The sequence below is a fragment of the Canis lupus genome, chromosome 18 (genome assembly GCF_048164855.1).
Source record: "Canis lupus baileyi chromosome 18, mCanLup2.hap1, whole genome shotgun sequence".
NCBI lineage: Eukaryota > Metazoa > Chordata > Mammalia > Carnivora > Canidae > Canis > Canis lupus.
Window position 1 is genome coordinate 39792929 of NC_132855.1, and position 23128 is coordinate 39816056.

Below are 23128 nucleotides of genomic sequence, written 5' to 3' on the forward strand. Positions count from 1 at the left end.
GGAGTTTTACATTCATAGCAAAATTAAGCAGAAAGTACAGAGATGTCCCACATATCCCCAGCCCCTACACATGGACAGCCTTCCCACTAACAACACCCTTCCCAGAGTGGTATCTATTTACAAGTGCTGAATCCATGTTGATACATGATTATCACTCAAGGCCCATAGATTACGTTAGGGCTCACTCTTGGTGATATACATTGAGTGGGTTGGGACAAATGTGTAATGACGTATATTCACCGTTGTAGGATTATACAATGCAGTTTCACAGCCCTGAAATGGCTCCACTGGAGCAAGGTTTATCAAATAATTCTGGAGGGCTGGGGGTTTAATCCTTGAGGGAGGAAGATTCTAGGAGTTCTCTAGGAGAAATATTAATTTTAGATTTTCCTCTAGGTAATAAGAGTCAAAAAATTAGTTTAACCTGCTTTGGATCAGCTGGATCTTGTTGCTTTCTGACTGTATGTCAGAGGCAGCCCAGCAACAGTGTTTTGGTACAGTCATGGCAGACTAGAGGGAAAAAACACCAAGGATTTGTGAGTAAGAAATGACCCATTTGTGTCAGGTGAAGGTCATTCTTGGGGTCATCACCTGGCACAGGGTCAGCAGTGAAGACAGCCTGAGAGTCACACTGTGTCACCACTTTACTTTTAAAGAAACCTTGTCACTTAAGTTAATATAGTTCATTTGAATGGTATTTTAGGAGGTAAATTTAATTTGTAATTTTAGGGGGCCTCTAAAATTAGTTGAGTTATAACCTATAGCTCATATATATTTTATTTTTGTTTATTTTTCTTTTTTTTAAGATTTATTTATGAGAGAGAGAGAGAGAGAGAGAAAGAAAGACACAGCATGCATGCACATACCAGTGGGGAGAAAGGCAGAGGAAGTAGACTCCCCAAGGTGGGGTTTAATCCCACAACCCTGAGATTAGGACCTGAGCCAAAATCAAGAGTCAATGACACTCAACTGACTGAGCGCCAGCCAGGCACCCCAGCTCATATATATTTTAAAACCTTCAGTGTCTTCTCATTACCCTTTCACACAAAATCTAAGTTCTTCCTTAGGCCAACAAGACCATGCATTACTTGACCTCTTATTACCTTCTCAAACTCCTCTTCTGCCATTTTATTTTTGCTGCAAACATGGAGGCCTTGGTCCTGTTCCTCATATAAACCAAGTCAAACTTGCTCCTTGATTTGCAGCCATTTACATTTGCTCCCTACAATATCCTCCTTCCCCTCACGTTGACAGAACAAACTCCTTTTAATCACTCATGTCTACTCAAGTGTCCTCTCCTCACAGAGGATTGCCCTAGTCACCCTGTAAAATAGCTGTTCATGGTGTCCTGTCGTTCTCTACCCCAATCCTGCTTCACTGGTTTCCTAACACCTACCACTATCTGAAATTTATTATTTACAGTTGGTCCTCATTTATTAATGGATTCTGAATTTTTGCATTTGCCTACTCTCTAAGATTTATTTGTAAGCCCCAAATCAGTGTTTCACAGTCATTCATGGACAAGGCTAGAGTGGAGGAAAGTTTGAGTCACCTGGTATTCATCTAAGGCTGAATAAGACAATACTCTGCTGTCTTGTTTCAACTCCCATACCATAAATAAATGCCCTTTTTGGAGTTAATTTGGTGCCATGAAATTTAATTTTTATGTTTTTTTTATTGGTTATTTCACTGTTTATAATGGCTCCCAAGCATGGTGCTAAGTATCGTCCAGTGCCCCTAAGCACAAGAAGGCTGTGATGTGCTTTACTGACAAAATACGTATTAGATAAGTTTCCTTCAGGCATGAGCCCTTGGCTGGAATTCACTGCTAATGAATCAACCTTACATATTAATAAGATGTCTTTAAACAGAAATGCACATAAAACAAGATCATGTTTTTTTTTTTTTTTTTTTGAGAGAGAGAAAGAGAAAGTGTGTGAGCAGTAGGGGAGGGCCAGAGGGAGAGGAAGAGAGAGAATCTTAAGCAAGCTCTACAACAAGGGGCTCAATCTCACAACCCTGAGGCCATGACCTGAGCCAAAATCAAGAGTCAGTTGCTTAACCCACTGAGCCATCCAGGTGCCCCCAAACAGGATCACGTATTGATTAGTTTATGAAAATGTGACGACCAGAGGCTCTCAGAAACCTAATCCTATAATTCCCCTGGAAGCAATGGTTATGAGTTTATCAATTCATTATGGCAACCTTATAGAACACAACTGCCATAAATAAGGATTGGTTATGTTTCTTTTGATGTGCACACTTTTTTCTTCCCATCCAGAATGAACATGCCTGTGAAGTCAAGTACTTTGTCTACCTTTGTTACTTTGTTCAGTGCCTAGAGGACAGTAAGACTTCAATAGATATGTATTAAATGAATAAATATAAGGAGTATATACTTTATTCTCTGTTTATATGTATTTGATTATAAAGAAAATAATTTAAGGTAATGCTAGAGGTTGACAAGAACTTTTTCCTTTAAAGAAATTCCATTCTTTACTCAGGTTTGCGTAACTAAGCACCCATTGGTAGCAGGAACCATGCCTCATTTCTATTCTTGTGAAAGTCCTTGGCATGAGGTTAAACATACACTAAGTTTTCTTGACTACTGGTTTAATGAGCAAATAATCAATCAAATATACTATTCTTTTGATTAAAAGGTTAGAGAAGGCAATACTTGCCTTAGTAGCAGAATATATTTTTAAATATTTATTTATTTGAGAGAGAGAGAGCATGCACGAGTGGGGGGAGGGGCAGAGAGAGAGAGAATCTTCAAGTAGATTCCCTGCTGAGGAGCTCAATGAGGGGCTCAATCCCATGACACATGAGATCATGACCTGAGCTGAAATCAAGAGTTGGGCACTCAGCTGATTGAGCCACTCAGGTGCCCCTTTTCTAGTAGGAGAATCTTAATTGACTTTATACTGCTATCAAGAGAATGAAAATGCAAGCTACAGACTGAGAGAGGGTATTTGCAAAAGACATTTGATAAAGGACTTTTATCCAAAATATACAAAGAACTCCTAAAATTCAACAATAAGAAGAAGTACTTGATTAAAAAATGGGCTGGGATCCCTGGGTGGCGCAGCGGTTTAGCGCCTGCCTTTGGCCCGGGGCGCGATCCTGGAGACCCGGGATCGAATCCCACATCGGGCTCCCAGTGCATGGAGCCTCTCCCTCTGCCTATGTCTCTGCCTCTCTCTCTCTCTCTCTGTGACTATCATAAATAAATAAAAAAATTTAAAAAAAATGGGCCAATGAGTTTGACACCTCATCAAGGAAGATACATAGATGGCAAGTAAACATATGAAAAAATGTGCCATATCGTGTCATCAGGGAAATACAAATTAAAACTTCAATGAGATACCACTACACACTGGTTAGAATGGCCAAAATTCAGAACACTGACAACATCAAATGCTGGTGAGCATATGGAGCAACATTCATTTCTGGTGGGAATATAAAATGGCACAGCCATTTGGTAAGATTGTTTGGCAGTTTCTTATAAAACTAAACATACTCTTACCATATGATCCAGCAATCATACTCATTGGTATTTATCCAAAGGAGTTGAAAACTCCTGACCACGTGAAAGCCTGCACACCGATGTTTATAACAGACTTATTCATAATTGCCAAAACTTGGAAGCAACTGAAATGTCTTTTAGTAGATGAACATATTTAAAAACAAAACAAAACTATGGCATATCAGACAATGGAATATTATTCATAACTAAAAAGCAATTAGCTATCAAGCCATGAAAAGCCATGGAAGAACATTAAATGCATATTACCAAGTGAAAAAAGCCAATCTAGAAGGGCTATACCATAGAATTTCAACTACATGACATTCTGGAAAAGGCAAAACTATGGAGACAGTACAAAGTTCAGCGGTTGCCAAAGGGTAGGGGTAGGGATACAGAGGTAGAGCACAGAGGATTTTTAGGGTAGTGACAATATTCTGTATGATAGTATAAGGATGAATATATATCATTCTACATTTGTCCAAATCCACAGAATGTACAACACACTGAGAGTGAACCTTAATGTAAAGTATGAACTTTGGATGATTGTTTAAAAAATTGCACTGCTATTATATTCTTACATGTTTCGCAGTGATAATGTGTAGGTTGATATGTATACATTCATGTGTTCATATGAATGTACAGTTGATTGGACAAAGGGGGAAAGATCAATGGAGTAGAAAAAAGTGATACATGGAGAATGCAGCCTTCAGAAATATCAATAAAGAATGAACAGAGGTGTCTTTGCGGGTCTGTAGGATGCAGTTGTGTTTTAGTGCCTGAATGAGGACTGAAATAAATTTGCAATAAATATAAAAGCTCAGAGTTTCTCTAATTGTTAATTAGCAGTATAACTGCTACTGATATAATTTCATTTATATGTGATTGGTCAGTAAGATAATCAGCTTACATTATATGTTAACCACTTACTATTCTGATTGAAAGCGGTGGGAAAATACAGACTAGAAGTAAAATATGGCCACCAACCTCCAGAAAGCTCATAGTTCAGTGGAAAGAGGGACACAATTAACAAATAAATACAACAAAAGACCTTTACATTGTATTCGGGCGCTAAATTTTTTGGTGTTGTTTAAAGTTATTGTAAGAATAGTTTCAGTACTATAGTGATGCATTATTAAGCCAAATAAAATGGTTAAAGTTATTCAAGCATTTGAGTCCATTATTAAATCACAAATAAAAATAGATGGACAGTTCAAACCATTAAAACCACTTTTTAAAACCCATTTACAATCAGTGTGAGATAGAAAAAAACATGGGACTAAAAGAATTTCTGAATCACTCCTCTCATGACATTGGTTTTCTTCTCGGTAAAATTAGGCAGTTAAACAGGGACTCTGTGGCATTCTCTTCAGGTCTGATTTCTATGACTTAAACCAAATTTTCTTGTGGCCCTTCTTTCTCATTTCCCCACACCTGGACTTTGATTCTATAAAGAACATAGAGACTATTTTTAAAAAGTGGTATATTTGTTTAATCATTATTCCATGTGGTGCTGGCATTGTACCTGACTTCATGGAAAGCTCCTTCATGGCTCCTGGAGCCTTGTCACACACCTTCATGTCTACATACTATTTCTGGACACTGAATTCTTCTATCTTTCAGCCTCTATTTTCTCTCTAGATATATTCAAGTTCATGAGTCATTTCTATCCTTACTAGGTTTGGGAAGATTTTTAATTTTTTTTTGTTTTGTTTTTTGGGGGTTTTTGCTTACTTATTTGACATTATTATTGGAAACGCAAATTGGAAAGATCATATTTAGAACTTTTGGGACCGATGGTTAGATGCTTGTCCAAAAGGGTGGAAAACCATGAAATGCAGGTTGAGGTGTTTGAAATGATTAGGAAAGCAAGTAAAGCTGTGTCAGTCAGAGTTTCCAGAGCTATCTTCCAAGGAATACTGTTCTCTCAATATGCCTGGGTAAAAATGAGTCCCATATTCAGATAAATTTAGGGATCTCTGCATGCATATATCCAACCCATTTCTGAAGAATAAGTTACAAAGGCCTCCCTGCTAAAGATACTGTTCACTTTAATTCTTTCAGTACCTTTTTAAATCATGGAACTTCTCCCACAATTAAAAAATGCCTGTTTAGATTCCACTAAATACAAACACTGTTATATGTTGTAGTAAAAGGAGATGGTATAATTAAAGGTTTTAGGAAGATTACCTAGGAGGATTATGTAGGGAGAGTGGACATGGAGAGACACCAACCTCAGAGAAATGGGTAATAATTTTTTCACAAACTTGGCAAAGAAGACACGGTCATTCCCTGCTCCTAAGGAACCATTTTTCCAAACAGACAGACTTTTAAGAAATGGGGGAGGGCATTGTTAGCAAAGAACATGGCTGTTCTAATTCATTACAGACCTAGATTAACACAAAATATTGTAAAGAGAAAAAACAAGAAAAAACACACATGCACATGCTCACATAGATACTTCACACTTCATTTTGATGGTGCATGGATTGCTAAATTAAAGAAATGACTTTAATAGTAAAAGAGTTAAAAACTCAGCTGATTTACTGATCTTTGTAAAAGGAGGGTAATTGAGGGAGAGAAAAATCAAATCAATCAGGCATAAATTAAGTTCCATAGTTGGGTGGAAGCCAAGATTCTCAAGCAGAACCTTCCTGGTTTGGTGACCCATTACACCTCTTAACGCAGCTGGGTCTGGCAGAGTGGTAGAGGGGGAAATCTGGTTTAAAAGTTAAGTTTTTAATCATTAAGGAAGGTCCTAAGTGAGGAGGAAACTGACAACTTATAAGAGACTTCTTCTTACTTTTGACTTGGGCTCAGTTCAAGCCAATGAACCAGGGGACAGCAGAGAACACTATTTCACTCTACCGCCAATTCCACAACATTCCTCTCCAGAAACTTCCACAGAGCTGGTGAGCTTCCAGTAGTAAACACTGAGGTCTGTTTCCCCAGAATTTATGGGAGGGCCTGTTACTCTCCTTTGGAAGAGAAAATAAGAGTTTTCAAAGATTAATTGTATTTATTTTTCCTCTACAAAACTTTTATTTATTCTTTACAAAGTACTAGAAGAATGAGAACATTCTCTCAATTTTTATTGTTCCGACTTGATAAAGTAGTAATTTGTCCAATTCTACTCATTCCGTATTGAGAATAATACTGGCAAACTAACACATATCAGACACAGGGTAAAGATGAACATAGTAATATCCTACTCTGAAAAAAGGTGTGTAAATACATACTGAACAGTCAACCACACTAAAGAAACATGTAGAAACTGTGAAAGTAATTGGCATTAGAATAGATTAAGAAAAAAATCTTTACATGTGCTTTCTTTAGGTCTAGGACAAATGATAGTCTCCCCATCTTCTTGTCCTGCCATATTTAAATCCTCTTTGAGAAGTCAGGATGTGGTGGGGCAGGGACAGGTGTATAAAAATTTATGGCGCTCTGAGTAAGGATTAGAAGCACTAGTGACACAAGTTTCTTAGAACTAAGAAGAATGAGGAAGAGAGAATATATCTTAGGCTCAAACACTTAAAACAGTTATAAGTGGACAAAAAGAAAACTCCAATTGAAGACACAATGGGAGAACAAGTAAACATAAAGCTAGCAGAAAGGTCAGATGAGACAATTCTGCAACAATCCATTCAAGATGGGATCCTGCAGCAGCATATTTACAAAAACACACTTGGAATTATGTAGTATCACTGGTACAATGCCAGTCATGTGGAAGTATTCAGTTGAATGCAGCTTCTACTATTATTATGATTATTATCGTTAAAGTCTTTATCATCATGATTGGGCTTCATCTACATATTTAAGTGTAGTGATGAATTGAGAGGGACGTCTCAGGAACGGTTGCAAAACTAAACATTCTGGTCAATCAAGATGCTACAACTGAGTGTGGTAGAGTTGAAGAGTGTTCATTAATGGTCCAATCAAATAAGGTTAAGATAGGAGGAGGCTAATGGATAGGAGGTGGTGGGGATAATGTGGAACCCATGTATTGCTGGTAATCTGGTGAAACAGTCATCACATGTAGCCCATTATGCTAACATTATGGGTCAGAGTCCTGAGGGGGAGGTTATATGTCTTTAGTGCCTAGTCTCATTCTTCATTACATTAAGCCACAGGTGATGAGATCCCACTTTACCATAAGCTATGATTCTTATCATCTTCAGAAGAAAGTCTATTCTCTAACCATGGCATCAGAGACTGTCTTTCATCATCTGGTCCCTTTTTGTTCCCAGAGGCACCCTTTCATTATTCCCTTCTGGTCACCTTGCAACCATTGCTCCAGCCCAACTGAGACAGTTTAATAACCAAATAACAACAATATCAACAATAACTATATTTAACAGTAAGAATTGCATTGCTACTTCTTTCACAGTGCATACTACTCTCTGCCTGGCACTGTTTGGAGACCTTTAGATATACAAACTCATTTAATCTTCATAGGTACCCTATGAGGTAGGTAGTATTGTAGTGGACATTGCAGAGATGAATAAACTGCAGCACAGAGAGGGAGAGTAATTTTCCTTAAGTTATACAAGTAGGGTGTAAAATATCCCATTCTTCTATTTTTGAACACTCTGTTCCTTATACTTGAACACCCTTCCCTGTGGCCCTTTACCTCATGAAGTCCTTCAAACTTCAGTTTGGATGTCTTGTATTTTGAGGAGCTTCTTTAGCACATTTCCTTCTCTAGCCTCTCCTCTCCAGCTTCAGTTTGAGTTAAAATTTTTTCTTATAAACTATGATTTAGAGAGAGTCAAGCCCCCCCTTTCCTGAGGGAGATCATATCCCACAAAGCACAGACTTTCCCAAGGGCACCTTTAGAAGGAGTATTGCTGCATGCACCCGGGCTACAGTGCCCCAAAAGAAGATTGTCAGCCTGTTGAGGAGCCTCTTCCCTTGCTCACTTGGATAAATATCCTCTTGAGTGGAAGAGATGGCTAAGGATACATACTCTGGTTGCCCAGCTCTTCAGATCATTCTCACAGACTAATTGGAATCCTACTCATCTACTTCGTAAGAAAAATATTTAGGAGGCCACTCTGCTCCTGGATAGTTGCCTTAGATTTTTTCCCCCACAAAATTATAGTTTCTTAAATATTTCCTAATAGGATTTTTAAAGCTTAACCTCAGTTTACTAATTATTATATTTCTAAATTATGGCTACGAATTTTACTGCTCAAAACCACTACTAACTAAATATTTGCTACAGTATGTCTTTAATGTACATCTTTTAAAAATCCAGGGATTATTCATTCATATATTAATTCAATGATTTGTTAAGTGTCTACCAGATGCCAAGCACTCTGCCAGGTACTAGGGATACAGACAAAATAATATGAGCCTATTCTCAAGGAGTTCATGGTCTTACAGGGAAAGGATGGAAACTATGTAACACTAAATGCAATTTAATAAGCAAGACAAAACTATTTTTGTCTTATGTGTAATACAGCCATATTTAATGTTTATTACAATACATAATCATTTTTAATGGATTCATTTTAAAGGTAAAAACTGAAGTTTTTCCTTAAAAGCAACATTTTTACAATTTCTTTTGTTCATAAAAAATTAAAATTATCATTCTTTCCTAGTAGCTAAGATGGAAAAAACCAAACCAAAACAAAACCAGGTACGACTGTCATCTTACACTTAAACCCTGGCAGAGGATGTCAACATGAAATAGGTAATATTTATTGATTTCACAGTAGTTGCTTGGAAATTGAAGATTATCTTTCTAATTTGTGCAAAGTCATCACCTTTCAGTCACTTAGAAAATTTTGTTTTCAGATTCTCTGTTTTGTTAAAAGACATTTTGTTAAAAGGACTGAGATGTAGGTTAGCTGCTAGGATAGATTGTACAGTGTCAAGATACATTTGAGAGAAGTCAGTGATTTCCATCAATCAAATGTGTGTCGTGAATGGTTCTTGGATGACAGCATCCCGGGGTGCTGCCCAGGAGCCACATCAAATGCCAACACATGGGTTAAGTCAGACCATCTACCTGACCAGTTAACATAAAGGAATTGAATTTTAGGGCCCCAAAGTTTTAACAGAGAAAGGATTTAGAGGCTATGATCAAGACAAGCAGAAGAAACTCGAGCCCTTTGAAGACTAAAGGAATAGACTGAGCTGGCAAATGCATGAAAAGTATCAAGAACCTAAATCCTTATGAAGCTGTATCAGGACCAAAATAAATATTAACCCAATGTTTAATTGGAATCCACTGAAACTTTCCAAGCTGGATGCAATGATAAAAAGTCCAAAGACTCATAACTTGTCTAGCCACTAAGCTAAACTACAGTACAGGAAAAAAATTACCCAAAACCTCAGCAAACAGAAAAGCTGAGTGGAATAATGAATGTTTTAATCCAGCCAAGAGTTCATACTTCATTTCTAAGTATCAACTCCAGCATTTCTTGATGGATGGGAAATTTAATGGGCTAAGATATAGTAAAAGGTAAGAGTTGGTAACTCAGAATTTATTCAGGCTATGCATTTTTAAAAATTATTTTTTAAAAGGATTATCAAAGACAGACTTTTAAGTATGCAGTTTTTTACTATTTTCTTAAAAACAGCCTCATTGATATATTACAGAAGGATGTTCCAAGGGACTAATCAACATTATTGAAACAGCAAAGTCATGAAAGGAAATGAAAATGGCAAAATGCCCTTGGAACAAGCAAGAAGGGGAGCAGGGCAATTTTTGAAGGAGGAGGTTTAGTGGTGATCATGGAGATAGAAATTGCTGGCAGGAAAACCACAGTTTGGTGGGAAAAGGCAGAAGATAAAAAGGATGAGAAAGAGGTAGCAAGGTCAAGGGTAGGGCTCCGTGCTTGGTTTTGTTTTTAAAAAGTTGGAGGGAAGAGCAGGTGGGGCATGCAGGGAAGAGAGACAGATGAAGGCTTATTGTGGGAATTCACATGGAAGATCCATGTGCACAGGTTAAGAACCTATATTCTTTCTATATCTTTGAGGCTCCAACCACACATGCCCATGAGGACATGACTGATCATTTGCTCTTAGTCATTTGGACTCTCCCATATATTGCCTAAATGGTAAGAATACTATTTTCCACACATGGTTACACTAAGACAAGGGTCATCTATACTTCCCTTGAATGGAGTTAAAATACAGTATGTTGATAATTGAAGTGATGAACAAAGCTCCTCTATCAAAAATGGTTCAGTTACTATGCTTAAAAAAAAAAAAAAGAGCCTCTGTCACTAATAAGCGTTACTTAACTCTCTTTCTAAATTAACCATGATAGGGGCACCTGGGTGGTTAAGTGTCTGCCTTTGGCTCAGGTCATGATCCTGGGGTCCTGGGATGGAGCCCCATGTCAGGTGCCCTGCCCAGCAGGGAGTCTACTTCTCTCTCTCTGCCCCTTGACTCATTTGTGCTCTCTCTCTCTTTTCCTCTCTCTCAAATGAATGAATAAAAAATCTTTTTAAAAAAGTTAACTATGATAATGAAACCAAAGAGTCATGTTAAAATTTTAAGATTCTGTAACACCGTTAGGTAGGTTAATTTTCCACCTGGGGTCAATGTGGCTAGTTGGTGTTCATGAACTAAACCACTCTTTTGGGTGGTTAGAAGCCCAAACCTCCAAAAATATACAGTATTACATTCTTCCTTTAGCCTTTCCCAATTCAAAAATTCAACCTGTGCAATCTTCATGGGAAATTGAAAAAAAACCATATATAAAGTTAACAGTAATACTAATTTTTCAAATCAAAGAGAAACGGAGGCCGCATTTTCTCCAAATATGCTTTTTTATTTAACTACAATATTTCTGAAATCCTATGTACAGAAATTTTATGTCTTAGTCTTGATGTCTAAAATCATAGCTTCTCTCTGCAGAAAAGTGTGTGAAGTGCTACTGTCTCGCTGGCAATCACATTACTTATGCAGAGTGAGTGGATATGGACTTTGCTAAAGTCTTCAAGATTACATTCATTTTGCTCAGTGTGCTAATTGCAGCATAACATCTCCCCTGGAATACAGATTTTCTGTCCTCCTATTTTATCTTTGTGATAGAAATGCAAATAATTGGTCAGTAGAATGTACAAAATGCTTATTTTTGTTGCCAAATTCTCCTGTTGTTTGGTTTGCCTTTAAACTTTGGGGGGAGTCTTTTTGAGCTATAGTTTTTTTTTTTTTTTTTTTTTTTATGGACAAAGTATTATACTGCAGCTGTTTTTAAATTTGACTCCTGACTAGTTCAAAGTCTTATTTCTTAGCATCAATTATTTCTATCATTTGAAGGATTCTTCTTTATGTGATTTAACTTACAATCTGCTATGTCTTGAATGTTTGTGTTCCTCCCAAAATCCATTCATTGAAATCCTAATCCCCAATGTGGTGATATTAGAAGGTGGGGCCTTTGGGAGGTACTTAGATCACGAGAGTGGCACCTCATGAATGGGGTTAGTGCCCTTATAAAAGAGACCTCACAGATTTCCTTAGACCTTCTGCCATGTGAGGACACACAAGAAGGTCCTAGATATGAACCAGGAAGAGGGACTTTACCAGAACATGACTATCCTGGCATCTTGCCTGATCTTGGGATTCCCTGCCTCTGGAACTGAGTGAAATAAATTCCTGTTATTTAAAAACCACTCAGTGTGTGCCATTTTGTTATAGTAATCCAAAAGGACTAAGACATAATCTTCAGTGTGAGGGTATCACTAACTCAATTACCAAGTAGGCCTCTACCATACTTTTTTCATCTTTGTTTAAATTATCAGATGACTTCACATTACACAAAAAGTTTAAAATAAAGATTACCAAGGTAACCATCATTGTCAAAAGGGTCCAAAAAAGAACTAACCATCTCGTTTTTCTCTCTGTTCTCCAACTGAAAATTCTTACTGTCAACAAGAATGAAAAAAACCTCAAAGCCTTGATATCCAGCATTTTTTTGATTTCTAGTATTTAAAAAAATATATTTTCACTTTGCCCTTTTTATAAAGACAAATGAGGTTACTTTCAGTCAGTCTTGTAAAAGGGACTAGTAATTATAGGAGATATTGCTACCATGTCCTTTCAATTTTATGCATGTTTAGATTGAGAAGAGGAGAAAGACTGGAGTCAGTGTTGCCAAGAGTATCAAGTAGAACCACCGCTCCTAGGAGGCTACCACAAAAGGTTATGATCAATGTGGGGTTTCAAATATATTCACAGTATAAATCTCTGGCCAGAACAAGTAGGGTATTAATTATATCAGGAAATCTGACTGGAGAATGGGACAATGATTGCCATTCTCCTGCCTGAATCCTGAACTAGCTCCCCAGTTCCCTAACACAACCCTGCTGAGAGAGGAGAGACACCTTAGAATAAATGAACCACCCTAGCAGCTCTGTAGGATGGGGAGTTTGAGACAGAACTTCAAGTTGGTTTAGAACATGGCTCTTCAAATTCTAGCAGCATGGGGATTACTTGCAGGGTTTATTAAAACACAGATCGCTGGCCCTGCTTCCAGAGTTTTTGATGCAGAATGTTTGGGGGGTGACTCAGGGAGTTTGCATTTCTAAGAAGTCCGAGGTAATGCTGCCCATGATGATCAAGGGGCCACACTTTGAGAACCCTTAGTTTAAAATTGCAGAGAAGTGGTATATCCCCTACACCTGAATTTGTCAACTGACCTGCTATACAGTACACTGGGGACAGGTTAGGGACAGTTTTTCTGCCTTTTTTTTTTTTTTTTTTTTTTAGAGAGAGAGAGTGCGGTGGGGAGGGGCAGAGAATGAGGGAGAGAATCATGATCCGCCACCCTGAGACCATGACCAGAGCCAAAATCAAGAGTCAGATGCTTAACCCACTGAACCACCCAGGCGCCCCTGCTGTGGACAGCTTTAAATGCCAGATTCAGGAGGTTTGTGAGGACTTTAGAGAGTCAATAATGGCCACTTTCCACAATTCCTGGCACTCTTGTAAAACTTAGCCATCACCTGTGAAATGCATCTTTGATATTTAGCCCCAGCTGGTCCCCAAACTGGCACCATTCAGGCATCCTCAGGAGTCAGGAGCCTGTCCCCTCTTGCATGACCTGCAATTCCCCTCCTCTCTCCACAACATCCCACTTCCCATGGCTCTGGGCAGATCAGCGTGCCTCTGACTTCACCAGAGAATAGGGAACCTTCACACATTCCCTGCTTCCCCTTCCCCTTCCATGTAGTTAAACCCGTTGGATCTTTCTCCAGGCTTAGCGGTGTCCTGCCTCTACTCCCTCCCCAACCCAAAACTGGCACCTGACAGCATCTTTCTCAATTGTTAGACCACTCACCATCAATGTCACTCTTTGCTGGCTCCTTCTCTTCAGCCCACAAACACGCTCAAGTCTCTCTCAAAGGATAATAACCAAATGCTTCCTGGGCCCGGCTCTCCCTGCTAGCCACCGCTCTGTCTCCTTCAGCTGCAGCCCCAGTCTCAAGAAGTGGTCTTTGTTTTCTCTGCCTCTTGTCTTCCCTCCTTCCTCTGCAACCAGCTCCAATCTGCCCTGGGGCCAGTGTCACCTTCTTCTTTGCCTCGTCCCCCCCCCCCCCTCCAACACACACGCATTCTTTTCCTTCCTGCAGCAGCGGTGGCCTCACAGTTGCACCCTGTCCTCTTCAATTTACATTCTATTCTTAATTTTCTCTCTGAATAAATAACTGACTACAGGTTGATTCCTGCCATATCTAGATCTTTTTTTTAAAGTCAGCTCTATGTCCAACGTGGGGCTTGACCTCACATCTCCAAGATCGAGGAGAGTTTTAACTCCATTCTCATCCCTGAGCTCCACTATTTTCAATCACCTTCTAGGAATTTCCAGGTGCCTCAGCTGGAGTGTGCCCTAGACTGCTACTTTTCTACCCCCAAACGAAGCCCATTCCTCCTCTATATCCTGTCTCTCTCACTGGTCACTGACACCACCATTCTTCCCCTCAGATGCCTAAGGCAGAAATATCAGGATCCTCACTGAGTCTGCTCTCAAATCAAGTCGGTTCGTCCCCTTGTCCACTTGCTGGTGTCAGACTTGTGTTCTCCTCGACAAGCTCAATATCGCTGCCACTGCAGAAATTCTGGTTCTCACCTGGCTGTCAAACTAGCCTCATAACCGGATGTCTCAGGGCTTAGCACGCTGGTGTGGAAAAGAACACAGCTATGAGCGGGTCACAGTAATTTGGGTTCGAATTCCGGGATCCCCAGGTTCTCACTGAGCCCATCAGGCCATTTACTTCAGCCCTCTTGTCCCTAATTCTTCTATAGAATGGGCTAATGCATTCCCCCACAGGGGTTGACTACAAGGACTTCCTAGACTATCTGCCATATGCAACAGATTCAACACATTGCCTGGCACAGTGTGCCCTCGATAAATTTTGGGTTCACAGTCTCCTCCCAATCCCTGCAAATTCTTCTTTGATAGAAAACTCCCTAAAATTCAATTTTGACTAGTTTGGTCCTAAAATGATTTGTCGTCATTTATAAAATAAAAATAAATCTGCACTATCAATATAATTTCTCTCTCCATCTGCAGCTCATCATACGCATTCCCGAGTGGATCCCTTCCTTTTGGCCATTTAGATGAAAATGGCTTCTCCCTTGTTGGTTTGGCTGCTGGAATGCAGCCTTGTCCTGCGTTTGCCAGGTGAACTACTCCAACAAAGTTTCTGTTCAATGTGAAGCCTCCCCTGACCATGGTTAAATGATGAAATCTGAAATCTGGTGTGCTGCGGGGTGGAGGGAGGGCAATGTAGGGTGTTTTAATCCTTTCTTCCTGCATGCTGTCCTCACTAGAATTTGCAAGAATTAGCATTCTGTTCAGAATTGCAGGCTTTTTTTTTTTTTTGTATCTCCCTTCCTCATTCTTGCTAAACTCTTATAGCATTTTCTAGGAATCTCCTTTACTACTTATTTTACTTGAACCCACCTCTCAGTGCTCTCTCCCTTTCGAGATCTTCCCACGGTGCTCTCCCTGCTTCTCACTCCATGATGAATGGGACCCATCTGCATCCATCTTCAGCCTTTTCATGGAATGGTCACTCTTCAGCCTGTTTCAGGTGAACCCTCCCTCTCCCATAAGCTCACCACCTCCTCTAGTGTCTCTTCAAATAGAAACTGTTCATTACCAGCTATTCTGTTTCAGAAGAGTGAAATAGAGTATTTACTCTCCAGGGTGTAGACATCCAGTAAAAAATCCTGCTTCTCCATGCGCGGGCCATGTCTCTGTATCATCCTTTACCTCTTCTGATCTCTCTTCCTAATTCACTAAAGACTTTAGCACTGAGCTCACTATTTCCTTTTCCATCCCAGCCTTGCCTTGATTTTGGCCCCTTCAAAGAAAGCCCACAGCCCACTAGCACCTTGATCTTTTATTTCCAGGACCCCATCTGCTCCAGTGACCTTCACATCCACTTGGCTTTGGTTATAACACAACCACATCCTGGACCTTTGTTGTTTGTTTGTTCATTTGGTTTTGTTTTTATCAGTTGTGAATTACTAAATCCAAACATCTTACTTTCTAATAATCTCTTACTTTACTAGTTCCCTCCCTTCCTTCCTTCCTCCCTTCCTTCCTTCCTTCATACCTATTCTTTGATCTTGTAGGGGCATCCAACTTTTACTATCTCCTGTCTGTTGTCATTTCCTTTCAGCTCTAGTGTAGAATCCTTAGCCTCCAAAATCAAACATGCTTTCATCCTTGCTTCTGATCCCATGTTCTATTGTCCTGCCATCATGTTCTGGGAAAGTTTTGGCCCCAGAGCTAACTAAGTGTCCCCCTCATCCATGACCATACGTTAAATGCTGTTAAGTTCTCTTGGAGGAAGTTGGCCCTGAAGGTTGGTGCCACCTAGAACATTCTGATCTCCCACCCAGCAGGGTCCTCCACACCCCCAGAGCCCATCTTTGCTTCTCTAATCAGCTTTTCTTCTTCTCTTTCATGATGGGCTGCAGTTTGCTCCCTTCAGCACCTCTGCTTCCCACTCAGCAAACTACTTCATCTCCTGCTTCACTGGGAAAACAGGATCATGTTGAGAGTTCCCTTTGCTTTCATTCACCAAACCTACACACTTGCACATATTTGTCCCCTTCTTTTCCTGTTTCTTTTGTTACAATGGAATTTAAACTTTATCCCTTGCCCATGCTAATGCATCTCATTCCCTTGAACATTTTCAGGGACCTTGTTCTGTCTTATACTCGCAGTTTTTCTACTTTTTGTCTTTACTCTTTGTCAACAGCAACATCCTCAAGAGTCTCTACAATCTTTAAAAAAAAAAAAAAAGAAGAAGAAACTTTCTCCCTCTCATCTTCCTCTCCTCATAGTCAAACTTCTTGATTTTTCTTCAGGGCTTCTTGCTTTCCACTTACTCCTTAACCCATTGTTATTTCTGTCCCCTCCGCAGCATACCGGCTGAACAGTACTTGCCACGGGCACAGTGAAGCTACTAAATACAGTGGACATATTTCAGTCTTGACGACACTTTCATGACATATTTGTTACTATTGCTCACTCCATTCTCTTATGGTTTTTTTTTTTCCTTTGGTTTTATATTATAGGAAATTTCTAACATACTCAGAAATAGAATAGTATCAATATCCAGCTTCAATATTTATCAGTACTTGCACAATCTAATTCATCTATGTCCACATGCTCTCCCTTCCCAACTGATTATTTTGAAGCAAATCTCTGACATCCTAGGATTTCTTCTGTAAAATTTCAGTGTCTCTAAAAGGTAAAACCACTTAAAATGATCAAAATATAATTGTCACACCGAAGAATAATAATTCATATATATATATATTCAAATATCTAGTCAATTTTTCGATTTTCCTAACAGCCTTCTACTTTTTTTTAAAGGGTTGCTTATCTGGATCAGGATCTACATAGGATTCATATTTTAAGATTGGTTGAAATGTCTCAAGTATTGTTTCATTCTATTTTGTTTTGATATGTAGTTTCCACCTTCATTTCCTTTTTTTCTTTGAAAAAAAAAATGGGTTTTGTCGTAGAAATGAGATCTGCTGTCCCACAGATTTCTCCATGACCTTGACTTGGCTGATTCTATCCCTGTAGTATGTAGTATTTTGCATCTTTATCTCCTATTCCCTCTAAATTCAGAGATCTGGTGGATTGATAGGATTTTAATTTGATTTGGGGTTCAAGCCTACTTCAAAAAAAAGAAGGCTATGAAAGTTGTTTCTATTTTTAGAATGCTATCAGTAATAATCACTACCTAATATTCAATCCTATCTTTCTGTATTAGCTGCAATTTTTCTATAAGGAAAAACAAACCCTCATCAATTATTTAGTAGCACTGATGTACAAATCATATAGAAAAGACAGAACAAATGTTTAACTCTTTCAGAATAAATAACTGATTCATTCTTTTACTTATTAGTTTCCAAAATATTGAGTTGGCTTCCCTCATGATCTCCAAAGATAACTAATGAGTTTTTTTTCTTTTTTTCTTTTTTCAGTATTATTATGAACTCATGAATCTATTACTATCATTGATATTCTTTGGCCTGCAGAAACTTATTCAATGTGGCTTCTAAGACCTTTGACAAGAAATATGTAGTGTTGGTAGCTTCCTTGCTTTTTATTATGATGAAATATTCCAGGCTCATTTTACACATTTCCTGCTGCAGATATAGAATCAGTAATTTCTTCCAGGATCTCTGGTTTCTTTTAGTGCAAGTGGTATTTAGAGAGCACAAACTGGACACTAGGAGCATCATTGCTACTGGATTGGTCACTGTTTCCATTGATTGCCATAATATGATTTCTCATCTGATAACCTGTTTATGTAGTGATTTAGATAAGTTCTTATATTAAATAATGTGTTCTTGGAATAACCCAGTTAGGTCATGAGGTATCCCTATGTATTTTGGAATTAATTGTTAATATTTATTTGAGTTGCTAATATTTTAAGATGGCATTTGTGTTTATGACTGAGAAGGCCTCTAAAAATTTGCTGACACTATCTTTAGGCATTTAGATCATGTTAAGATAGCTTTGGAATAAATTATGTATGCTAGCTAAAAAAAAAAAAGTGTTTTTTGGTTGAAAGTGTATTTTTTAGATTTAAAGGTAACACACACCACAAATTCTTACTAATACATCCAACTTAAAATCATGATTACTGCCGAGGTCTCACTCAATTCAAGCATTTGTATCTCCTTTCAACCCAGCTAATATTACTCTTCAACGACAGGAATGCAGTCATTTATCTCATGATACCAACACAATAGTGTCAGTAATAGTGACAATACAACCATCAGCAATGTGAGTACTAAAAGTAGTTTAACATTTTTTTGCAGTTTTTTTATCCTTAAAATACATCTCTTTTGGAATGTATAATTAAAATACAGGATTTTAAAGTCAGAATAATTCCACACTGTAATGTTTTGCCTCCAATTTGAACCATACTAAGGTTGATTTGTTTCATGTTACTTTACATTTTTTAAAGATTTATTCACTTATTTTTGGGGGGGAGGGGCAGAGGCAAAGGGTCAGGGAGAGGGAGAAGGAGAGAATCTCAAGCAGACACCCTGCTGAGTATAAAGCCCATCCCACGTGGCGCTCCATCCCATGACCCTGAGGTCATGACCTGAGCTGAAATCAAGAGTTGGATGTTTAATTGACTGAGCCACTGAGGCTCCCCACCTCACCACTTTAAAAATTTTATTGTTTTGTAACTAAGTAAAATGTTTATGTGGTTCCCAAACCAAAAGTACAAAATATATTTTAATAAGTGTGGTTATTCTCTTTCTTTTAGTCTTCTGCCTCTCTGTAAATAATAATTTTATGTATGCGTGTCCTTCCAACCTTTAAAAATATACAAATAAATACTAAACAATGACAACATACTATTTACACTTTTCTCCACCTTGCGTTTCTCACTTAAAAATATATTCCTAGACATCACTACATAATAGTATGAAGAAATCTGCACTTCTTCATACACTTGAATCGTCCTCTCTCCTGTGGATGTAGTTTACTTTTGATTTGTCCAGAGCCCTCACAATGAATTCTTGGGTCCTTTCCAGTCTTTTCCTATTCAAGATAGCCTTTCAATGAATCTCCTTCTGCAGATGTCTTTTTTCTTATTTTTGCTCGTATACTTTTGGCATAGATTCCTAGAAGCAAGAATTGCTCTGACAATGAGCAAATATGCATGATGAATTATTTTTATATACTGCCAAATCACTCTCTCCAGTGTTGTGCCATTTTGCACTCACGACAGCAATGTATGAGAATGGCTGGTTCTTTCATCCCTTCACAGACTGTGTTGCTTTTGGACTTTTGTCAGTATGACAGTTGAAAAGAAGTTTCTCACCTTGGCTTTAATTTGGGTATCTCTTGTAGGTGAGGTTGTTTTTCATGCAGTGGAGGGCAACTCTGTGCTCTTCCTATAGACTCTCTCTATTCATGTCCAGGAAGCCACACACTCAAAAGTGATAATTTTCCCCTCTGTTTCTTGGGTTGGCACTCTTTAAGTCTCCTTTTCTAGTTCCATTTCTCCTGTTTATTTCCTAAATATCCCTCTTTTCCTGGGTCTACTCTTAACATTTCTTTTAAAATCTACTCTTTGGGGTGTCGGCTGGCTCAGTTAGTTAAGCATTTGCCTTTGGCTCAGGTAATGATCCTGGGGTCCTGGAATCAAGCTCTGCATGGGGCTCCTTGCTCAGAGGAGAGTCTGCTTCTCCCTCTCCTGCTTGTGATCTCTTGCTTTCTCTCAAATAAATAAATACAATCTTTAAAAAATCCACTCCATGGACTATAATAATGATTTCTATCCTGACTGCTACTAGGTATGTACCTATAGCCCAGGGGTCTCCCTCCACTTCTGTCCCACATTGCAAACTATAATGGCGATCATGAGTTGTGCATCCCAAGAACCTTACATTTAACCTGCACAATGCTCTTGGCCAAGGCGCCCTTCCTCTGGTGATCTCCATGCAGTGAATACAGTGACTGATTAGCACAGTCTCCATTCTTCAGCTATAACTTGCCTTTTTTTCCTGATGACTCACTGTCTCACCATCCTTATATTAAATCACATCAACAATTTCTGTGGCTGTTACCTGATAAATGGCTCTCGAATCCACCTCTTTCTCTCCATCCCAAACTACTGGTTTACACCACTGTCACTGTCACTTATTTCTCTGGACTACAGCACCCTTATTCCAGTGACCTTTCCTTTTTTTGCTCTCAAACATGGTCAGAATTGCCTTTGAAAACACAATTAACATAGTACCATTTGCCAGCTTAAAAACCACCAAAGGCTCAAAAGACACACCCCAAGCCCCAAACCACCAGGTCCCAAGTCCCATTTCCACAAGTGCAGGTGTATGTAAGCCAGTGCTATAGAGCTCTGTGCAGTCAACACTGAAGTGGGGAGAGGGAAGGATGGTAGTCCTGGAGGACATGTGCTGGGCAGCACTAGTGTTAGCAAAGAAGGACTTGCATTTTATTATTATTTGAATTGCTGGACTTTTATTTTATTTTATTTTTTTTTTAAGATTTTATTTATCTATTCATGAGAGAGACAGAGAGAGGCAGAAACATAGGCAGAGGGAGAATGCAGGACTCAATCCCAGGACCTTGGGATCATGACCTGAGCCAATGGGAGATGCTCAACCACTGAGCCACCCAGGTACCCCAAACTGCCAGAATTTTAAAAATTTAGAATGTTTTCAAGTATCACTTACGTATTTTAAAATAAATAAAATGGACTGAGAAAGCGAACCTTTAGCTCTGAGGCAGACTGAATTCATCAGTAGGCTGTATACAATAAAATTGTCCCTTTGCCTAGGTATTACCAGAGAACTTAAATCAAGATATTCTTACCTTTGTGGTCCACAGTTTGACGGTCCAGTCAAATGATGACGTGACAAACAGGTGTGAGAAGTCGATTGGGCCCACAGCCATATGGCAGTTAATTCCAGTCACCGGCCCCTGGTGACCTTCGAAGACCTCCCCAATACCTGCTTTGCTGCATGAAGACCACACAGGAGCAGAATTTCAGTGACCTTTGCAAAGCAGCGACTGCTTTTAAAGAAAACAAACCCGTCTCTGCATGATTACATCTCGGTAATTTAGAAGAACCACCATGAACTACCAAAAATGAAACCACTTTCACAGTTATCTTGAGAGAAATAAAATGCTAGACTGGTTTTGATGATTAAAAAATAATATGGAGCAATATAATCTTTTTAGCCTTCTAAATTTACTATCAAATTTTGTCATTTAATCCTTTTTCTAGGAGTTCCTCAAATCCTATCATTGTTGACGCAGCATCTCAATGGAAAACATACATACTTCCATCTCAGAAGCTTTCATATTTTACTTAATAAGACTGTTCTCTCCTTATGATGACATTTGGCACACATTCCATTTTAACTCCTTCTGGGAACCCCGTTGGCTAGAAAACTCTACACATCCTTGTATGCCTACATTTATCTTTTCAAGGAAATTTCTTAAAGTTAACATATCTGAAAAGGTAATACTTTGTAGAAACCATTGCCACCACAATACGATATGCATAATTAAATGTGATATTTAAAAAACAATGTTTTCATTGAAAGAAGAGAAGTTTCAAGTCTACTGAATGAAGCTTCCATAAGGGCTGATGCCTGGTTTCCTCATTGCCAAGTGTTTGGCATATAGTAAGTGCTTAATAAATATTTGTTGAAAGAAACCACAAGGGAAAAGAGACAAACTTAGACCTTTCTTTTTTTCCCCCCAAAGAAGCACATCTGAGAAATAGTGATCTACATTTTGAAAGTTATCCAAGAACATATGCCGCCTTTTAACTAAGCTGGGATTATTTCCAGCCCTCTGTTATCACACAATAGTCTGCACACAACCATACTCAATTAAAAAAATATACCAAAAATGCTGTATTTTAAAAATCCATATGCATGAGGTTATAAATAAGACATATACTTAGGGATTGTGGAATCCAAATATTATGTCACTGAGAGTAAAATTTGAATTAAGTTATTAAAACATTTGGGTTTCTGGAGCACCAATAAATGTCAATGTGCTGAGCAAGGTTTGAAATCATGAGAAAATGCTGCAGCGTGTGTTCCATGTAACAGGCACTCAAAAATTATGCCCAGTGAAACTGCTAACAGCAGTTCTACACATGATCATTTAAACTGTTCTAAAGAACACGAGGAACTGATCTTTGAAGTGGCCCCTGGTGAGACTCCACTTGCTCTTAACAGCATCCTGAAAGGGTTTATAGGGTGCAAAATGAGGACCTTATTTAATTTATAGAAGTGGATTTTCACCTTCTGTATGTTAGGTGAAAAATAGAAATCCCCCTCCCACCTTAGCCCTATATGACCCATTTAAAATTACTATGAAGCCAAATTCCTGCTATTTTACAACTTTATTAAGATCTGTATTTTATATTTTGGATGGATGGGCCAATGTAAGAAGCAGAATCAAGCTCATAAAAAGGTTTGTGGTTTTTACCTTAGGTACCCATCTTTTGAACCACACTGCAAATTCTGATCATGCTTGAAAAAGACAACAGCCACAGAACAAAAATGTTCATCATGCAAAACATTATTCACATTAGAGAAACTAAAAAG

General features: G+C 38.6%; 1 protein-coding gene and 1 long non-coding RNA gene across 13 annotated transcripts in view; one reads left to right on the forward strand and one right to left on the reverse strand.

Annotated features, from left to right (window-relative positions):
* DYNC1I1 (dynein cytoplasmic 1 intermediate chain 1) overlaps nucleotides 1-23128 on the reverse strand; it is a 438187-nt gene that overhangs the window by 37435 nt on the left and 377624 nt on the right. For all 12 annotated transcript variants that reach the window (XM_072784073.1, XM_072784080.1, XM_072784075.1 and 9 more), the window contains one exon: nucleotides 21375-21519. In XM_072784073.1, the coding sequence (XP_072640174.1) occupies nucleotides 21375-21519 (145 nt within the window). The remainder of the gene's footprint in view (nucleotides 1-21374; nucleotides 21520-23128) is intronic.
* LOC140609020 (uncharacterized) overlaps nucleotides 1-23128 on the forward strand; it is a 38192-nt gene that overhangs the window by 6236 nt on the left and 8828 nt on the right. The window lies entirely within an intron of this gene.